The sequence below is a fragment of the Moschus berezovskii genome, chromosome 19, assembly GCF_049115385.1.
Source record: "Moschus berezovskii isolate FMDL1 chromosome 19, NW_MosBer_1.0, whole genome shotgun sequence".
NCBI lineage: Eukaryota > Metazoa > Chordata > Mammalia > Artiodactyla > Moschidae > Moschus > Moschus berezovskii.
Window position 1 is genome coordinate 67,579,275 of NC_142478.1, and position 20,729 is coordinate 67,600,003.

Below are 20,729 nucleotides of genomic sequence, written 5' to 3' on the forward strand. Positions count from 1 at the left end.
GAGATCCAGCTTTCCGAAACACCCTAGGAATCCTACTGCTGCCTAAGCCAGTTTGAGTTGAGTGTCTGCAACCAAGACTGCTTCCTCATACAGCTCTGTCTTCCCCCATGAGAGCCCCTTGAGTTCCGAGGTCCTAATCTCCGTACCTTTAGGGCCAAGGAAGGCCCAGGGTTTGGGGTTGCTTGTTGGAGGCATTGATTTCTTCAACTGCTATGTTCCTTGGAAAAATCACGAAGTCTGGAGCACCTTTTTAAGATTTGATTGCCATCTGGCCTTCCGGTCTGGGACCAGCCCCTGTGCCAGCTGCTGTCCACCCTAAGCTGATCCAGTGAGCCCTAGAGAGTCCCTTTTCACTCTGAAGGACTGGCTTACTCTGTAGGCTTCCATCGAAAGCAGCCAGCTCCTGGAGCTGCCCAGATATAGAGCCAGAATCGGGCTGAACTGTTCTCATTGAGAAGGGGAATTGTTGCAGGAAGAGACCCCTTCCAGGGCCCAAGGGTTGGCTCTTGTCTAGCACTCAGTAGTGAATTGTCCTAGGAGACACAGGTGCTGATGAAGCAAGAGACTTTTTGGGAAAGGGTTCCAGTCCCCCAGGTGGAGAGCAGCAGGGTAAGGGAACCCAGGAGAACTGCTCTGCTAGGTAGCTGACAGTCTCAGGTTTTATGGTGAAGGGGTTAGTTTCTGGGTTGTCTCTGGCCAATCATTCTGACTCAGGGTCCTTCTTGGTGGTAGATGGACCACCATGATGTGGTCCTTGGTGTGGACCAAGAGGCCAAGATGGATTCCAGCAAGGATTCTTGGAGGTTCATAGGAAATATGGACTGGCGTCTCCTCTCTCCTCTTCACCTTTCCCGAATTCTCACCGGTGGTGGCTTGGTAGTTCTGTGTTCGTTACCAGAACCTCCTGTTGTAAGATAACTCATGCAAGTGGTTACTATCGGGCCTGGCCAGGGTGGGCAGTTTCCATCAGTGTTTCCCCTAATAGAATGACGTTCTGGCTCTGGTGGGCCTTGAAGTGGCCATTTTCCCCTTCAGTCTTTCAAATCAGCAAATGGCATTCTGTGAACCCTCCCTTGTGTCCACGAGGGTGTTGGGGAAAGGGGAAGGGAAGGGCAGGCATTTGGGTGTAGTCCCCTCTGCCTCTCCAGGGTAGGACCTTTTATTAGAATATCTCTGTTCTCTATTTTAGGAGACCTTTGCTTTCACTTGAACCAAGGGTCCTGTGGCAGGTAAATTTGAAAACTGCTGCGTCTGCAGCTGTGCCATGCTGTCACTCAGCCGTGTCTGACTCTTTGCGACCCTGTGGACTGTAGCCCGCCAAGCTCCTCTGTCCATGGGATTCTCCAGGCAAGAAAACGAGTGGGTTGCCATTTCCTGTTCCAGGGAATCTTCCCGACCCAGGGATCCAACCTGAATCTCTTAATGTCCCCTGCATTGGCAGGCAGGTTCTTTACCACTAGTGCCACCTGGGAAGCCAGACTCCTCTTTGACAGGAAGCCAGAAGCTTTGCTATCTGGCCTACCTGGGCTCCGATCCCCTGGGCCCTTCCCTGAGCCCCAGTTTCCTCAGTGGCACAATGGCCACTTAGGAAGGCAGGCATGATTCTATGAGATGCCACCCCGATTTTCCTGCAGTTTCCTCCATTTTTAGGGAAATGGACATAGGGTCACACGTAGACAGTGGCCATCTTGTGGGGGAGGGGCCACAATTAGCGAGTCCCCAGCAAATTGCGAAGATAATCAGATCTCAGCTACTCCTGGCCTTTCAGATACAGTCCCTGCTCCACATATTTCCAGAATCCCATGGGTTTTATCTGTTTGTTTTTCTTTTCCCATTTTCCTCAGTAGTTGACCAGCTGATGTCTGGTAAATACCAGGTTGAGACTAAATTCTGCTGACTTGGCCACCTAATGCTTCCTCTCTCTATTGGTATTGTTTCGTAAGAACAGTCCCCACCCAGAAACAGCTAAGGAACCAGACGTAACCATATGATAGTCCTTCCCACAAGCAGAGCCGTATAGGTGCCAGCGAGGCTGCTGGGACTGGGCGCCCACCGTGTGACTGTGCCCATCACCACGTGGTGGCTGCAGCACTCTCACCCATCACCCATCAGCAGCACGGCCACATTTGGCCCCCAGATGAGTATTTAGCAATGTCCGAGTGTAAGAAGGTTGCAGGCTGTTTGGATAGCAAATCCTTAGTTGTCCGGCTGGGGACCCAAGGAGCCACACCGTTCACTTTAAGACGAGGCTGCTCCAAGCTTTAGTTAATGTTCAGGGACACATTTTCCCCAGAAGACCCCTAAATGGCCCTCGGTTCCCGGTCTAGCTCACCCCTGAACTCTGGCAGAGGAAATTAACACTTGGTGGCTTTGCTGATTGTAATTCCTGCCGCACACCCCAGCCACTCATGTCTTGGAGAAGAGTGATGGGAAGTACTGCATATCCTTTGCCTCTGCCTACACTGGTGGCCCTATCTACTATCAGGCCTTGACTGAGTCTTTCCATTGTTTGGCACTAAGCATTCAAGTCTCTGTTTCCGAGATGAGCCAGCCTCAGAAAGCTCAAGTGAATTCCTTGATGCCACACAGCAGATGTGAAGTGAAGACCTGATTCTCCTGATCCTTAGGCCTGTGTTTTCTACCTGGCCACGTTTAGTGCCCCTGCCTAGTGGCTTTTGGCCTGACCACTAACCTGAAGGCCCCAAGAGGACGAGGACAAGTATGTCCCCTTCTTGTGGCTCATCCCAGTGCCTGGCACTTGTCAGGGTTCAATAAATGTGTCCGGTACTGAGAGAGCCAGAAGCGTAGACTTAAGTGGACCAATGCTTCATTCTGCCCATGGGTGGGGACCAGGTGGGGCCCTTCTCCAATCTGGTTCTCCTTATAGCCAGTGACTTCTATTTTTCTAGATCAGGGATCAGCAAACTGCAGCCTGTGCAACAAATCTGGCCCTGCACCTGTTTTTGTAAATAAAGTTTTATTGACACACACCATGCTCATTCATTTACATATGACCATGGCTGTTTCCATGTTACAGATGCAGAGTTGAATAGTGGTTGACAGATCCACAAAGCTGAAAAGCTTTGCTTTCTGGAATTTTACAGAAAAAGCTCCCTGATCCTATTCTAGGGAATGAATTGTTCTCTGAGAGTTTAGTCTGTGATGTGAGCAGGTCCCTAAATCCCCTCCAGAGACTCTTCCATGGAGATCTTCCATAGTCAGGCTGAGGAACATTTTGAGAATGCCGTTGGCCCCATTGCTGCAGCCAGGGGGCCATTGGGAAACCTGACAAACAAGGTTGGGGGGTGGGAGGAACTGACCCCCAAAACCCCAGAAGGGTAGAAACGGTCAGAAACTGCAGCTTGTCTAGCCATCCTGAAATACAGGGAGTACAGTCCTTGTACCGCTTAGAGCCTCTTTCCTGATAATAAAGCTGACATATACATCATTATATACCCTTTTCTATTTAAAAATACAGAAAAATTAAATATTCAGAAAGGGTCACTGTTATACTTACAGGAGACTGTAAGCTTTTCTTTCAGTCCATCCACTAAGCCACCACATCCAGTTGAAAGTATGCTGTTTGTACATTTTTTACACCCCGTCCTTTTCACCTAACAAGGTACAAGTGCTTTTACACACATTTAGCATACACGTGTCTTTAACACCTGCATCTTTATCCCACCAAAGGACAGGTTTCCATACTATGGGACTTGTGTGTTTCTTACCGAAATTTCTCTTAGGTGAAACGTCATTGCTTCGATCTCCGAAGACATCTGGAGTACTTTTCTGGGTTCCTTCTGTAGAAGTGGAAACCCGCTCACTTTGCATGCTTGCATCTTACTGGTGTTTAGGTGCTGTAAGGTACACTTTTATGGTTTTCACACAGACGCCGAGAACCAGCATCCTGTTAGTGCTGTTTGCTCCTCTAGCAGGCAGATTTAGCAGCACAAGTCTTAACTTGACATAACTTACCTGCTGCTCAATTACTGCCTTCCTCCTTACATAGAGCACTCTAACACTCAGCCAGCACAAACACGAGCCCGGGGCGTAGACTGGGGGCTTTTTTCTGGCTGCCTGGATTCTGCCACTGACTCTGTGTGACCTTGAACAAGGCACAGCTTCGCTTTGAGCCTCAGCATCCTAACCTCCAAAGGCTGCTGTGAGCCTAAAAGCAGATAGATGCACAGTGTCTGGTGCTTAGCAGAAGCCAAGGTAACGTTAAACTTCTGTATTTTAAGGCTTTGCAGGAGAGGAAACCGAGGCTCCCGAGAAGTGACTTGCCTAGGTCACTCAGCTTGTAAAAGGCCAGTGGCCAGGCCCCTGGTCTTGTGAGTGGTCCCCTCTGGGTCACTGCTCCTCAATGGTTTTTCAAAGCTCACAGGGGTGTAAGGGCCTGGGGCCAGCCTGTGGAAGAATTAACTTTCCTTTCAGCTGTGCCAGAATCTTCTGAGAAGCAGCTTGAAGCTGCACAGGGGCCAGGGAGGAAAGGAGGTGTCTGGGGGACGTGGGGCCCTGCCTCTGCTTGCTCTGGACCCCCTCGCCAGTACCCCACCCCAATTCTGCAGGTGGGCCAACAGCCTCCGGCACCCCATTCACAACTGAACAAATGACCAGGTCCCCTGGCCCTGTGGCTTGGGAGGGGTTGCTCCCTACTCTAGGATGATCAATTTATCCTGGTTTGCCTGCGACTGACCCAGTTTTAACACTGAAAGTCCCACATCCCAGGAGCTCCTTCAGTTCCAGCAGGTCTGCCTCGTTGATCACGCTCTGTGTAGACTGTCATCCTAGAGCCAGACTCTCACGGGTCTTTCCTGCTGCAAAGTCAGGACTGCTCCTTTCTCCACCCTGGCAGGTGGGCGATTGCCCCATTGTTCGTTCCCATAAGAGCTGTCCTCCTGTCTCTCTGACTTGGCCATTAGCATCCACCCCTAGTTCTTGGACAATCTTCCATCTTTGGAGGGCTTCCTGTTTTATGGATCAAGCACCGGGACCTGGATGGGGGAAGGCACCCTGGGGATCACACAGGTCTCTGACTCCTGGCCAGCGCTGTTCCCTTGACCTCTGCGTCTTGAGGACCTTGTCATTGACTTCACACCTGTGGACCAGGTGATGGGCTCTAGTTCGGGATGACCTGGGGTTTGAGGTGGACATCTGGGGTGGAGCCTAGCTGCAGGACTGTCCCGCCTCCAATGGGCTTGTGAACCCGGACTGGAAGAGATGTATTAATATCTGAAATGCTTATGATTGGGGCATGGCCTTCCTCCCCTGGGTAAGGCACTCAGAGTTTCTCAGCCCCTGCCTGGGCTGTCTGTTCCCACACCTGCTGGGGAGAAGCAAGAATCTCTGAGTGTCTCCCTTCTTCTGTGGGGGCTTCAGGTTCCCTGCCTGTATAGACTGAGTGTCTTTGGGTCCCCTTCTGGCTGTAGCTTCCTAAAGTGATCAAGATTCTGTCATGCGAACACCCACTGGGGTTCTGACTTTCAGTTTAAGACAACAAGCCAGGATGTGCTCCTCTCTGTGCATGTGTCCTGAGCCCCACCTTGTATTAATACAAAGCCACTGGCCAGACCCTGGAAGGCAGCCCTCCCTGTTCCTTGCCTTGAGAGTCTGTGCATTCTCAGGCCTCCCAGCCTGGGCTGATGCTCTGAGCTTTCCTTGGGATGTTGCCTTCTCCCTGGGCTGCTTGTCATCTCAGTGGCCACTTTTCCTTTTAAGAGTCTCATGTCAACACCCTCCCCTGCCCAGGGTAGGTTTGGGGCCCTTCCCTGGCTCATCCAGGGGTGTCATGACCACACCACTCTGTCCTAATGATCTGTTTACTTGTTTACTTGCTGGCTTCCTCATCAGATGAACAGCCACAAGAAGGCCAGAGCCCAGAATTACTTGCCTTAGGGTCTCAGAGCAAAGATGGTGGGGTGTCAGAGTTGGCTAAAGAACCAAAACAGGAAAGAGAAATAAAACAGACAGAACTTGCCCTCATGGATTTTGCAGTCTGTCTCCCCAGAGAGGTTCTTGATTGCAGCTAAAAGGACCACTTGGACACCTTCGAGAGATTCTTGGATCTCCAAAGAATGGTTACATTTGATTTGCAAAGCTCAGGAAGATCTGTGATTTGAATCTCCCCCACCCCCAATCCTTTTCTTGGCCAAGAATTGAGAACCACCCTCCTCTGCATCTGGTCAATCCCTCCCTTCCAGGGCAGGGCGCCTTCTCACCCCACCCTCCATCCCCGTGGAGCAATACTGTGGCCCTTCTCAACTCGAGCCTCCTCCCAGCTACTTCTCCCTCACTAGTTCCCACATGGTTCTAGGTGTTTGCTTGGTTACAGGAACCTGAGAGTGACCTCAGGCTCCGCGGGGCCCTGTCTCCCACTCCCCACCAGGCTTGATCAACGTCCCCGAAGCTGTCACAAGCAAGGGGGTGTGGGCTGTCACGTGGCTTTGAGTAACCACACTCTCGCTTCCTTCTTTTATACGTAGCCGTTGGGGGTTGGCGCGATCCGAGACCACGGCAGGGGTGCCACAGCCGTGCTCGGCAGCACAGGCTGGGTCCTTGTCGCTAAAACAAAGGAACCACTTCTCCTGGGCCCACAGGGTGGCTGTCCCATGGTCTGCTGAGCACGGTAAGTGCCAGCTTGCAAAACCATGGGGAGTGGTTGGGTGGTAGAGTCCCCAGGGGCCAGCAGGCCTGTCTGACAGACAAGGGCAGGTTTGGGGCCAGCCCCAGGCAGGGCCTGAGCTGCAGCCCCTGGTAAGGGCATCCCAGCACTCTGGGCACTCGGGATTGAGGTGTGCCTGGAGTTCATAGCTTTATTTTGCTGTCTCTTCTGGGTCCTACCCACCTCAACTTTCATCCGTCCCTTCCCACGAGTCTTGCCAGCAGTTGCCGGCTTGGGGGTTACTGTGAATTTTTTTTTTTAATGGAGAAATCAGGACTGTTTCCCTAAACATCATCCTACCCCTTCATGGGTGTGAAACCAAGTCTCAGTTAAGGGATTTGCTCAGGCTGTGGATCCATTTAAAATAGCATTTTTCAAACCTGTGTTCTTCACATTTTCATAGGACTGAGGAAGGGAGGTGTGTGCACAGCAAATTATTAAAATATTAGAATTAAGAAACTACTGTGAGCAAAAGAGAAAGTCAGAATAATGATGAGAATATTCCTGTTTTGTGCCTGGAGGGCTTTAGGGGCATATAAGCGGATGGTGGGGGGCTGGTGGCTCAAGCAGTGTCTCCCTATACACACACAAACACAGAGAGGAGGAAAGGATCAGGGCGGGTAGGCTCAGGTTGCCTGGAATTCTTTTTTTCTCAGAATGTGGCTCCCCTTGCCTCAGGCAGGCCACACCCTGCATGGTAGACGTCTTCCTCACTGGGCTTGGCCGGTAGACCGGGGAGACTGAAATTGAACAGAATGGGCTGGGCTGCAGGGTTGAGTACCGCCTGGGAACCTCAGCCTTCAGAGGGGTCAGGGAGTCATCTGAGAGCTCTGTGCCCCCTTTTAACAGATGAAGAAACCAAGGTGTAGAGGGGTGAAGCAGCTGCCCACAGCGGCACGGCTGGGAGGTGGCCAGGCTTGCACTTGTGGTGGCCTCATCTGGTCACCGGACCCTTATGGAGTCCACAGAGATCCCAGGTTTTGGTCTCTGGGTCTCCTTTTGCTGAGCTGGGGCAGGCAGAGGGTGGGGGTGGCCTCTGGCTAGAAGGAAATAGGATTGTTACTGGTTGTACTGCTCACTGCAGGACAGGACAAATTCCATTGAGAGACAAGGTGTTGGTACAAGGAAGAGCAACTTTATCCAGAAAGCCAGTTGACTGAGAAGATGGCCCACTAGTGTCCCAAAGAACCATCTTACCTGAGTTAGGACCCAGGCTTCTTTTATGCTAAAAGGGGAGGGGTGGGGTGGTTGATGCAAACTTCTTGGAGTTGGGATCCTTTGTTCTTGCAGCTGTCCACAATAGTTCTGGTCGTGGTGTTCTTATAAACCTCTAACAAGACCATTGTTTTTTGTTCAGCAACTTTTTAATCTCTATATGAATGGAAAACTGTTATACCTTTAAAGGTCAAGTCTGGGAGGCAGAGCCTTGAGAAATGGTATATGTATTTCTCGCTATAGGTGACAATTTTTTTTTTCCTGTACAAAGTGCAGAGCCAGAAGGCCTAACCAGAGGCAACAGAATACAAAGGTTAGAGCTAAAGGAATAATCTAACATGGAGACAGGTTTGTTCTTCTCTGTTACAGCTCCCCACTGTTGGCAGCGGTGGGGCTGGGGGAGGGTCGGGTCAATGATCGCTCTGGCTGCTTCCTGCTGAACAGGGGCAAGGAAGGGGTGACGGTGGAGCAGAATTTATCAGCTTGAAACTGGAAGTATCCCCAAGTCCGAGGCTGAGCAGAAGCAGTTTGCATTATGAGGACATGCCCGGCCTTTTTGCAGTTCACTTAGACAAACAGACTTCCCAGGTGGCTCAGCCTGCCGGTGCAAAGCGTGAAGGAGACGTGGGTTTGATTTCTGGGTTGGGAAGATCCCTTGCAGGAGGAAATGGCAACCTACTCCAGTTCTCTCACCCGGAGAATCCCATGGAGAGAGGAAGCTGGCAGGTTACAGTCCACAGCGTCACAAAGAGCTGGACACCACTGAGTGAGCATGTGTGCACAATGAGACAAGCCCTTGAACACACACACGTTTGTGTATATATATATAATTCCGCTTTAAGTTCAGTTCAGTCGCTCAGTCGTGTCCGACTCCTTGCGACCCCATGAACCGCAGCACGCCAGGCCTCCTTGTCCATCACCAACTCCCGGAGTTCACTCAGACTCACGTCCATCGAGGCGGTGATGCCATCCAGCCATCTCATTCTCTGTCGCCCCCTTCTCCTCTTTACATATATATAAACTCCAGCACTTGAGGGCACCGAGGCTGCTCTGTCATGTACTATCTTTGTATATTTGCCGTTGGCCACACTTGGACAGAGCTTGATTAAAGCATTTCCTTTCCAACAAGTACCAATGAAATGAGAGAGTGAAGTCCTCATTACTTATATGGTAGGAGACTGACTTGAAACAGCAACTGAAGATCTCATGGATTGCAAGGCCGAGCCTGTGGACCTGTTGGCTACAGGTTCTCCTGGTCAGGCGGACACCAGGAATCTAATACTTCAAAAGGGCTTAATTTAAACTTGCTTCTGGGAACCACTCTAATCCGTTGCAGGGCAACTGGCAAGGCCTTATCTCCAGGTACGTGAGTAGTTTCCAATCAATATGATACGTGGCTTATATTTGTAGATAAAAGCAAGCACGTTGTCACTCTGATGTTAGGCAATACAGATTGGGGGATAACTTGCCTTTCTTGGGATACCATTGGCCCATACTTCTGGTCTTACCTTTCTGTAGACCTCAGGGAGATCATCTAAGTTTTGTCCATTTTTCTGAGTTTTCTCGGAGAGCCCTCTCTAGGTTTCAAAGCATGTTTCAGTGGGACTCTGATATCTAGTGGTCCTGTCGGAAAACGTCACTTGAGCATTTAGTTTACAGAGGTGATCTTGGCCTAGGATGAGGATAGGGAATTCAGGCATGTACAAGAAACTATATTTTAATATCAGATTTCCTAGTTGGCATTCCAGTGGTTGTGAAAAGATCACCTCTGTACTTTCCCTGATGCTCCAGTGACTGGGGTAGACTGGGAGGTTCTCTGTGCTAACTGAGGGTTTCAGTTCAGTTAAGTTGCTCAGTCGTGTCCAGCTCTTTGTGACCCCATAGACTGCAGCACACCAGGCCTCCCTGTCCATCTCCAACTCCCAGAGTTTACTCAAACTCATGCCCATTGAGTCGGTGATGCCATCCAACCGTCTCATCCTCTGTCATCCCCTTCTCCTCCCGCCTTCAATCTTTAACAGCATCAGGATCTTTTCAAAGACTAAACTGAGGGTTTAGCTTGGAGTTTGTTTCCCCCGCGTCTACCAGAAAATCAACCAATTTGCTACTCATTGTCAGTTTTGCCCAGGGCTCCTGGGAATATCTGAATTGAGTGTCATAAATCCAGAGGAGCCCCAGGCCTCTTCATTCATCATCTGAACATTCAGCTGGCCCTTTCATTTATGCCCTCTATGGGATAACTGCCCTGCTCTGGGAGTGGCTCCTGGTCCAAATAGGGTGCCATGTTGGGTCTTCGAGAGTGACACCAGATCAGGTTCCAGTGCCCAGGAGGATAACTGATCCCTCTAAGGAGAGGAAACCAGTCCAACCACTTCCCGAGCCCCGGTATTGGGAAGTGGGGCTGGAGCAAGAAGAACGGGAGGCAGTGGGAGGAGAGGATATGTTGGCACAGTGGCTGGCGTGGCTGGGAGAGCCAGCTCCGCCAGAGGAGCACTTCAGGCCTGGAGCAGCGTGGCTTCAGTCTCCTTCCTTTCCTTCTCTTCCTGTGAGACAGGTTTTCCCTCGGGCTTCTTTTCAGGCCTTTGAAAGGCCTGTGTAAGGCGACAACCTTAGGACTTTTCTCATCCTGATGTAATTGCTTGCACAGAGGGGATTTTACCATTCTTCCCCACTGCTTCACAGAATGGTTCTAATTTCACGATTGTATTGTAATTTAGAGAGCCATTCAAAGGCCAGGGTTTCTCAGATCCTAACTGGTACTGTGGCCCCACATCATTATGATAAAATGTCCTCTTCCTCTTAGTCAGGGGTTCATAGCTGTAATCCGGAGAAGGCAATGGCACCCTACTCCAGTACTCTTGCCTGGAAAATCCCATAGATGGAGAAGCCTGGTAGGCTGCAGTCCATGGGGTCACTAAGAGTTGGACACAACTGAGCGACTTCACTTTCACTTTTCACTCTCATGCATTGGAGAAGGAAATGGCAACCCACTCCATTGTTCTTGCCTTGAGAATCCCAGGGACGGGGGAGCCTGGTGGGCTGCAGTCTATGGGGTCACACGGAATCGGACATGACTGAAGTGACTTAGCAGCAGCAGCAGCATAGCTGTAATCAGACCACTCACTTACCCAAAATGCACCCCCAGAAGATTCTTTTTGGGGATATTTGAAACATTCCCCGTCTTTTAAAGGCAGAAAAGATGGAGTCAGGCTTATTCTTCTGTTACAGGATGGCTGGTGTGTATGTGTGTCCGTGTGCTGGTCCGTCTGTCTGTCTACAGATATCCTCTGAAAATTGTCAGTTCTTAAGCTAAAACCAAATGTAGGTCTCAGTGAATTCATTTGTGGAAGGCCCTCACCTCCTCTGTTACCAGACCAGCAAATTTGGGTACAACAGTTGAGACTTTTCCAGTTTTTGTCCACACTGAAGGGGCCTGTGGGATCTTAGTTCCCCAACCAGGATTGAACTCATGCTGCTTGCATTGGGTTGGAGTCTTCACCACTAAAACCACTGGGGAAGTTCCAAGAGTTGGGTTTTTTGGAGGATGAGAGGAAGGCAAAAAAATAATCTTAGATGTCACTGTGGTTTGTGTCCCTGTGAAGGGCCACATAACATTCAACAGGTATGAAAAAAAAATGAAAGTGTTAGTCGCTCAGTCGTGTCGGACTCTGTGACTGCATGGATTGTAGCCAGCCAAGCTCCTTTGTCCATGGAATTCTCCAGGGGATCTTCCTGACCCAGGGATAGAATCCAGGTCTCCTGCATTGAGACAGATTCTTTACTGTCTGAGCCACCAGGGAAGCCCTGCTACCCACTCCAGTATTCTCACCTGGAGAATTCCATGGACAGAGGAGCCTAGCGGGCTATAGTCCATGGGGTCACAAAGAGTCAGACACGACTGAAGCAGCTGGGCACACATGCATCCTGTCTGGAAAGGCTCCCTGATGGGACTGGGGTGATTGATAAGAAAAGGTTGGGAAGTGCAGGATGACGAATGTGAAGCCAAAAGCCTGCAGATGGCATGTCCTGTGCAGTTGTGAGCCTGTTGCCAGGTCTCACTTTGGTGTCCACTCCTGCAACACGCCTTTAATGAGCCCCCAGGATGCCAGGCCTGTGGGGACTGGGCATCCACTGGAGACTTGGCGGTCTGATGGAGGTGGCCGGCCATGCTGCCTGCGCGCCAATGGACCAATATCACAGCGCCTACCAAGCACCTGTCTGCTAAGCCCTGGGCATGTAGCATGAGTCATAAGAGTCTCTGGTTCCTATTTAGCATTTATGGGCTGATGGGAATGGATGTTTTGAAAGTAAACAAGCATTTTTTAAAAAGGTTTAAACAACTGGACTAAGCATGCCTGGGCAATCTGGGAGGGCTTCTTGGAGGAAGCAGCATTTATTCTGGCTCCGGAGAATGTCCAGGCCTGGTTCACAGGTGGTACAGAGCTGTGACTATGAGGTGGGCTCTGGAGCAAGACCACCCAGGTTCAAATTCCTGCTCCTTCTCTTACTGGCCATGTGATTCTAAGCACCAAGTGAGCCTCAGTTTCCCCATATTTCACATGGAGTTAATATGAGGAGGTTGTGGGGCCTGAGTGAGCTAATAGTTCATGCGTGGCTCTTAGAACAGTGCCCAGAGTGTTGTCTACACTAGATACATGTGATTCGCAAACCACAGGAGACTGAGGCTGTGTATGGCACCCAGGCTCCTGGGGCTTCTGGCTCTGACTCTCTCTAACAAACAAGGTCAGAAGTGTGTCACAGCTGTCCCAGGGTTGCAGACTTTTCAGGGACTTGACCTTACATTCAGAATGACAATGACAACAGCTGTCTTTAGTGAGCCCCTGCTGCTTTGAAAGAAGTCTTAACCACTGGACTACTGGGGAAGTCCTGGAAAGCATTTTTAAAGGCCAGATGAGGGAAGGAGGAGAGTTGCACCATTCTGATTGGTTGATGGTTAGGTAACAGGGCAGCATCACAGAGTTATCATCATCAGTCCTCAGGTGCAGGTCTGGGGCTATGTGTTCATCCACCTGGTGGGGGAAGGGTTAGCATCTGTAAAACAACTCAGGAATCGTGCATCAGGTACTGTTATCTAGGTACTTCAGGGAAGAGCTAAAGCAGAGAATATGTGTGTGTGGGGGGTGCGGTGTCTGTCCTAGGAAGGCCCCACAGGGTCCTCCTTGGTCACATGTCCAGTCCAGCAGCACTCAGACCTGAGCTGGGGTCTGGGTCGGGGGGGACGCCTGGGCCTCCACTGGATCCCCTCTCTTGAGGCTGCTCAACCCACACCCTGAGATGCTCCATCCTTCGGATCCTATAGATTTCAAGCTTTTGAATGCTGGGATTCAGGATTCCAGATGGGAGGTCCCAAACTTCTTGAGTCCCATGAGCTTCTTTCCTGAGTGGTCCAGGGCAGCTGTGCAGAGCTTGGGGGTAGGGCGGGGGTGGCCCCTGGCAGCTCGCTAGTCTACACTGCCTGAGTGTAGCTCAGGCAGAAGTGCCCCAGTTTAGGGTGGAAGGAAACGGGCAGTGTCTGACCGCCTCCATCGGGCAAGCGACAAGACAAATAGGGTATGGCATCTCTCTGCCCCTCTCTCTGTGCCCTGCCCACCCCTCTCTGGTGGTAAGTGACTATTTTCCTGCCATCAGAGGAGAGAAGAGGCAAAACGTGGGGGCTGAAGGAAATGGCTTCACTGCCCTCAGCCTTGCTTCCCTAATCTGTGTAACAGGAACCAGAGCGGCCAGCGCTGGGGGGGTAGACCAGTGGGTCCCCCAGATGATGCGATAGTGAGATGGGCCATCCGCAGTGGGGGGTTTATACCGTGTTGTTTTTGTTAGGGCACAACACACGTGTCCTGGCAAAGATGAAAGTCATTATCCTGCCTGCCATAGATGCTGCTCACACTCTGTTCCGCTCCTTGTTACCGGCGAGGCTCTTTGGAGTCACAGAGCCTCTGGGAACCATGTGGGTTTCAGTCATATGGGTGAGGCCTGCCCAGCTGCAGCCTGGCTCCAGGCTGCTGTGTCCCCAGTAAGCTTCCCCTTGAAGCCCACAGTATGGCAGGTCCCAGGGTCCTGGATTGCCTGAGACTGATGGGGACGAGGGATGGTCAGTGCTAACACTGGGAACATTTGGGATGAGCTGGTCGGCTTAGGCCCAGGCAGGGAGATACTGGCTTTTCCCAGTGCTCCCTGTTGCATCCCGAACAGGCAGGGAAGTCTCTGCTCTCACATATGTCTTTGCAGCTTCCCTAACGTAGGGAGGTAGGGAGGTCGCTACCTCTGTACCCTCCCTGAGTCAAGAGGTCCCCCCATCTCCTCTGCTCCTCTGTCTGTAGCCCCCTGCTGGATGCCAGCATCAGGGGACCTTCCTGCAGCATCTCATTCCGTTCTCATCTTTGAGACAATACCACCCATCTTACAGATGAGGAAATTGAGGCTCAGACTTGGTGAAGTGATCTGCTCAGGTTATACAGCAGCTCTGTGGTCTCTCTTCCACCCCAGGTTGCCTCCGTGTGAAGGGATGGGTGCAGGGGGAGAGCCCACCTTGGGGACCACAGCCTGGCCCCTTCCACAGTACCCTCCCAACCTCCCTGACTCACCCAGGTACCTCCCTGACCCAGGAGCCAGTGGGTTGGGTCTTCTGTTTTTGTTTCTCCCTTTCTGCTTCCAGGAAGTGGCTAAGAGCTCTGTCTTCCAGGAACCGAGAACTGCCCAAGTGGGGGTAGTGGGGGTAGTACCCAAGCTCAGTTACGAAATATGTCCTAAATATGGCTTCTTCTTAAAGTCCCCTGCCGTCAGGAAAGTGGGGCCAAAATTAGGCCATATACTCTTTCCCGAGGTGCAAAGAATGTCTGCCTCCCAAAGGCAAATTCAGAGGCAAAGAATGTGTGTGCGCGCACGTGTGTATGACACACTTATTAAGCATGAGCTGTGAGCTGGCATTTTTGAATTCATTATCTCATTGCATTCTCCCCAGAGCCCTATAAGATGGGTGGCATTTGTTGTTCCCATTTTACAGATGATGAAACTGAGGCTCAGAAAGGCAAAGATCTGAGTCAAGGTGATTTCACTTGTAAGGGACAGAGCTGAGACTTGAACATCCTTTTGTTGGACCTCACAAAATGTGCTTGCAATCTTGTGCCCTGCATAAGATTCCCTCATTCTGCTCTGTACATGGCACGGAGAGCACTGGCCTTTCTGGGTGTTACAGCCTTCAAAGTCCTCCTCATCCTTTCTTTGCCCTCCCTCTCCTAACTGGGTCCCCAGTGGCAGCCACAAACCCACCAAGCTAAGCTGTGTTCCAAGCCTTTGCTCCTTCTGCCCTCTCAGCTAGGTTAGGTCTCTCCACAAAGCCTTCCTGAGTTCTCGCTAGCTTAGGATCGTGTCTCTGCGACTTGGCAGCTGTGTGTCTTTGGGCAAGTCGCTCTACCTCTCTGAGCTTTATCCCTCCTCAATAAAATGAGGATATCTGTGATATCATTAAATATCATTGTTCAGTTTAAGAAATTATTTTAAGGTAAGATCAGACTGGCATTTTAGAAACCATCATAATTTTAACTAACATGTGAGAGGTTGAATTGAGTCTAGAAGCAGAGGGTCTGTGAGTGAGTTACAGACATTCAACAAATGATGAACAAATGCTCTCTGCTCTGAATTACATGAAGTACAAGGAAAGGTATCAAATAAATGAGAAAATGCTTTGAAGAAATAGATACATGTATCAACAAATGTATACTGGAATCACCTTGCTGTACCCCTGAAGCTAACCCGACATTGTAAAATCAATTATACTCCAACTGAAAAAAAAAACAAGGAAAAGTACTGGAAATGATCCAGGCTCTGCTCCACTCTGGGATGAACTGGTCGGCTTAGGCCCAGGAAGGGAGATACTGGCTTTTCCCAGTGCTCCCTGTTGCATCCCGAACAGGCAGGGAAGTCTCTGCTCTCACACAGGTCTCTGCAGCTTCCCTAACGTGTGGAGGTAGGGAGGTCACCACCTTCGTACCCTCCTGAGTCAGAGGCACCCCCCATCTCCTCTGCTCCTCTGTCCGTAGCCCCCTGCTGGATGCCAGCATCAGGGGACCTTCCTGCAGCATCTCATTCCGTTCTCATCTTTGAGACAATACCACCCATCTTACAGATGAGGAAACTGAGGCTCAGACTTGGTGAAGCGATCTGCTCAGTTTACACAGCAGCTCAGTGTTCCCTCTTCTGCCCTGGGCTGCCTCTGTGTGCTGGGGTGGGTTGGGGGGAAAGCCCACCTTGGGGACCACAACCTGGCCCCTTCCACAGTACCCTGGATTGCATATTTCTGAAGGGTACTATGTCAGGGAATTGAGGAATCTCACCCCGAAACACAGCTGTTGGTCACCACAGGATTCTCAGCTGCAAGATTTTGAATCCCACAAATACCAGCCACTGCCAGGGGGAGAATAAGGGGAGAGAGAGAAACCCAGGAGGCATGAGTTTGCACAAGGCCGAGAAGAGAGACCAACCACACGGCCAAAGGGAGAGGCACTACCCTTTCCGGGTACCTGGTCAGGAGGCTGGGGGTGATACGAAGACAGTCACCTTTGTTACCCACAGGCAAACAAGATGACTGTCAGCTCACTGAGGACAGGCTGTTCACATCAGATTTGGGTTTTTCTCCTGGCCCCAGATAGAGCAGTTGATGGCTCTGGGCCCTTGAAGACTTACAGCATAGATTTACTGAAAGAACCAAAGTAGCTTCTATTTGCAGGAGCTGGAGATGGGAGCAAAATGCTAAGGGCTTTGTACATATCACCTCATTTTATCCTCACAATAGTCTACGGGGAGGTGCTATCATCCCCATCATGTAAGCAAGGACCTAGCCAAAGGGAACTGGATCAAGCCCAGACACTGAGAAAGGATGAGAAGCCTGAGAATCTGAGGGACAGGCCAGGGTTGTGTGGGATGGGAGCCAAGATAAGGGAAAGTGGAACAGGGGGATGCAGAGAGAGGAGTCAGCGTCAGACTCCAAGAGGCCTCAGAGGGCCAGACGAGCATCTTTATCCTGTAGTCCCGTGGTCACCAAACCCTTGCTCATGGGCCCCATTGTTAGACAAGTTAGGTACGTTGATATATTTAGGAATTGTACACAGGTACCGCTGTGCTCATGAGACACTGTCAATGTTTGCAGAAAGAGAAGTTAGTGACACAGAAGTCCATATAAGTGGAAGATCTAATGTTACCTTTCCACACTGCATGGGTCTTTGCTGCTGCACATGGGCTTTCTCTAGTTTCGATGAATGAGGGGGGCTGCTCTCCAGTTGCGATGTGCAGGCTTCTCATTGTGGCGGCTTCTTCTGTTGCAGAGCACAGGCTCTACGGCACGCAGGCTTCTGCAGATGTGGAGAGTGGGCCCCATAGAGGTCGCTCAGGGGCTCTGGAGCACAGGTTCAGTAGATGTGGTGCTCAGGCTTAGCTGCCCAGTGGCACGTGGAATCTTCCCAGACCAGGGGTTGAACCGTGTCTCCTGCACTGGCAGGCGAATTCTTAACCACTGGACCACCAGGGAGGTCTGAGGCAAATATCAATACATTTCTGCGCACTGGGTCCAGGGAGTTGAACAGTGCCCCTAGGTGGGTTCACTGATGCTGGTAAGCAGTAATAGCTGCTCTCTGTGGAGGGGCTTCTGTGCACCAGATGTGCTACCAGCTGTGACTGTTCAGGGTCACGGTCAAGGGTGCTTGGTGGGCCCAGGGGTGTAGCTATCCTGACGTCCCGTTGTCCATGTCCCCCCTCCAGGTGCCATGTTTCTGCAACTTCTGCTGCTTCTGGCCCTGCTGGGCCCTGGCAGCAGCCTCCAGCTGTGGGTGACCAGCAAGAAAGAAACTGTGATGGCCCCAGGCCCCCTGTACCCAGGTGATGGTGGGAGATACGCAGAAGACGATGAACCAGACTATGAGTACATTGGACAAACGGACCCTCCAGAGATGCTTGATGATAGCACCGAGGACCCCAAGTTTCTGCCTGTGGTGGCAACACGGGGGCAGAGGGAGTCTGCAGGGCCTGTGACATCTGAGTCATTCATTCCGGAGGTGTCCACAAGGGACTCTGCTGTCCTGAGTGCCATAGGGGCCACCACCGAGACACTGAGTGCAGAATTGGTCACACTGGTCCCTATGACCAGAGAACTGGCCACTGAAATCCCTCCCAAAATGAAGGATCCATCCGCAGAGTTGGCTGCAGCCACAGAGGCCCTGTCCACGGGACCCGCGGCCACAGAGTCCACGTCCACAGGACCCATGGCCACAGAGGCCCTGTCCACGGAACCCGCAGCCACAGAGGCCCTGTCCACGGAACCCGCAGCCACAGAGGCCCTGTCCATAGGACCTGCAGCCACTGATGCCCTGTCCACAGAACCCGCAGCCACAGAGGCTCTGTCCACGGAATCCAAAATCATAGAGACTCTGCCCACGGAACCAGCCACCACAGAAGCTCCTTTCAGGGAGCCCACTACCATGCCGGCCCTGCCCACAGATCCAACCACTGTGGAGGCCCTGCCCACGAGACCTGCTACCACAAGGGGCCTAACCACAGCCCTTCCTGTGGCCTCTGATACTCCCAAGGGCACCACTGTGGCAGCTGGTGACTGGTCTGATGACTTCACTGGGAGCAAAGGTCAGAGCCTTTTCCCCTGGAGCTCCGTGGCCCCGATCCCCGCCGAGGGCCTGCCAGACCCAGGCCCCGTGAAGCAGTGTCTGCTGGCCATCCTCATCCTGGCCCTGCTGGCCACCGTCTTCCTCGTGTGTACTGTGGTGCTGGCCATCCGCCTCTCCCGCAAGAACCACCTCTACCACGTGCGCGATCACTCCCCCAGTGAGATGGTCTGCATCTCGTCTCTGCTGCCCGAGGGGGGTGAGGGGCCTGCTCCCACGCGCAACGGGGATCTGCCCAAGGCCAAGGACCAGGGCCGGAAGGCGGGGCTGGGGGAGGACCACGAAGGGGATGACCTCACCCTGCGCAGCTTCCTCCCTTAGCTCTCGAGCTGCTGAGCCAAGGCCCGTGCCGAGGCTCTAAGCTGCGGGTTGGGCTGCCTTGGATCCCCCTGGAGACGGGAATCTTTAGGGCGGGGACCTGGGCCACCACACACAGGACTGAGAGCAGCCAGGCTCCAGGCACCGAAGCAGGCCTGGCAGACAGAACGGCTCCCTGCCCACCCCCCATGTGTCCTGGGCTCCCTCTAACGCCTCCCTTCCCCGGCCTCTGGGGTCTCATCCTCATGCACCCAGGAGGACTCAGAGTTCGTCCCTGCAGCCATGCCCGCTACCATTTCCTCCTGGGTGCTACGGTCACTGCACAGGAAGGGGGCACTCTGAACTGGATTCCTTAGCTCATTTTCTGTCACCCCCACCCCGATGTGGGGTATCTTTCCAGGAACCCACGGTGAGTTGTGGGGACTGGGCAGGTTCCTTAGGGGCTCTGTGGACCTACAAGCCATCATCTAGTGACATCCTAACCCTATCCTGCCCTCCCTCGCCTCCCCCCAGGGCCTTGATTGAGGCGCTCACAGAGGTCTCCCAGGGCCCAGCTCAGGGCCCAGGATGGCACAGATGCTCAGTAAATGTTTGGTGAGCAAGTGATGGCTGAGTGAATGCTTCAAGCTGCCTCCTTCAGGTGGGGAGTGGGTCCTTTTGTTGTTCCCCCAGCCCCAGGCCCCTTAGGAAACTCCCTGCACAGGCTGTTGGAGTTACTTCAGGGGGCACCTCGGTGTATCCTTGGGCGCTGGGGGAGGGGCTCAGTCTGTCGAGGGGCAGAGAATGCTGGCCCCAGGAACCACTTTGTCCGGTGCCACCCATGACACAGTTCAAGCCTGCAGAATTTGGTCCCCCACACCCCAAATCTCTGCCAGATAGCCCCTCCAAACATCAATGCCATGCTCCCCAGAAGCCCACCCTGACCTCTCTCTGTTCTGCATGAAGCTCATCTCCCCTTAACACCCAGTGGCCCCCTCCTCACAGGGGGAGCCTGGCTACACCCCACAAGGCCTTCCTACAACTGACCGGCTGTCATATAGAGTTTGAAGAAGTGAAGTGAAGTGAAATCACTTCAGTCGTGTCCAACTCTTTGCGACCCCCTGGACTGTAGCTTGCCAGGCTCCTCTGTCCATGGGATTCTCCAGGCAAGGATACTGGAGTGGGTTGCCATTTCCTTATCCAGCATAGAGAGTTTGGGGCCCGGTAAACTTTTTCTTAAAGGGCAAGATCATAAATATCTTAGGTTTGGCAACCCACATGGTCTCTGTCGCATCTTCTCAACTCTGGCATCCTGGCATGAAGGCTGCGATTGACTCTGCATCATGGTTGAAGGGGTTTAGCTGAATTCTATTGAAACTTTGTTTAAGGCAGCAGGCTGGGTCAGGCTCTATAAGTTAGCTTGTCCCTGACTTCAGCGTAGGGTGACCGGATGTCCTGAGACTTTCCTGGTTTCAGCACCAAAAGTCCTATATCAATGGGATATAAGGCTTTCAGCTCCAGCAGATTAGGACAGCGAGTGACCCTATTTAAGCATGGAAACCCACTTGGACCCCGAGGGTCAGATCAAGAAGCCAAAGGCTTAGAGAGTATGTGGTTTACTTCCTGACATGGCTGAGCTGGGTTTCAGACTTTACATCTTTGCTTCCTGCTGCCTTTTAGTCATTTCTGTACACGGGGAAGGAAACACACACACATACACACTTCTACCTTCTAGAACATTCATCTCAGGGGGGTTTTCTCTTCTAGAAAAATGCCTCCAAGGGTCTCTTTGGGAATTCAGTACCCCCTCCACTCCGTGGCAAAACCTGCAGAGAAATAATTCAAAGAAAAGGTCGAATTGGGGCAGGGGA

General features: G+C 51.9%; 2 protein-coding genes across 5 annotated transcripts in view; both read left to right on the plus strand.

Annotated features, from left to right (window-relative positions):
* Nucleotides 1-4,190: 4,190 nt before the first annotated feature.
* On the plus strand, nt 4,191-19,485 carry SELPLG (selectin P ligand). Of its 4 annotated transcripts, XM_055405370.2 has the most exons (3): nt 6,483-6,625; nt 7,318-7,433; nt 17,648-19,485. In XM_055405370.2, the coding sequence occupies exon 3, from the start codon at nt 17,653-17,655 to the stop codon at nt 18,880-18,882; it is 1,230 nt and encodes a 409-aa protein (XP_055261345.2). In that variant the 5' UTR covers nt 6,483-6,625; nt 7,318-7,433; nt 17,648-17,652; the 3' UTR covers nt 18,883-19,485. The 4 variants fall into 4 exon arrangements, with proteins under 4 accessions (XP_088684401.1, XP_055261345.2, XP_055261344.2 ...); XM_088828275.1 differs by lacking the exons at nt 6,483-6,625; nt 7,318-7,433 and adding an exon at nt 4,191-4,215; XM_055405369.2 differs by lacking the exon at nt 7,318-7,433.
* TMEM119 (transmembrane protein 119) overlaps nt 8,275-20,729 on the plus strand; it is a 30,991-nt gene continuing 18,536 nt past the window's right edge. The window contains exon 1 of the mRNA XM_088828278.1: nt 8,275-9,238. The gene's annotated coding sequence lies outside the window, so the exon portion shown is untranslated. The remainder of the gene's footprint in view (nt 9,239-20,729) is intronic.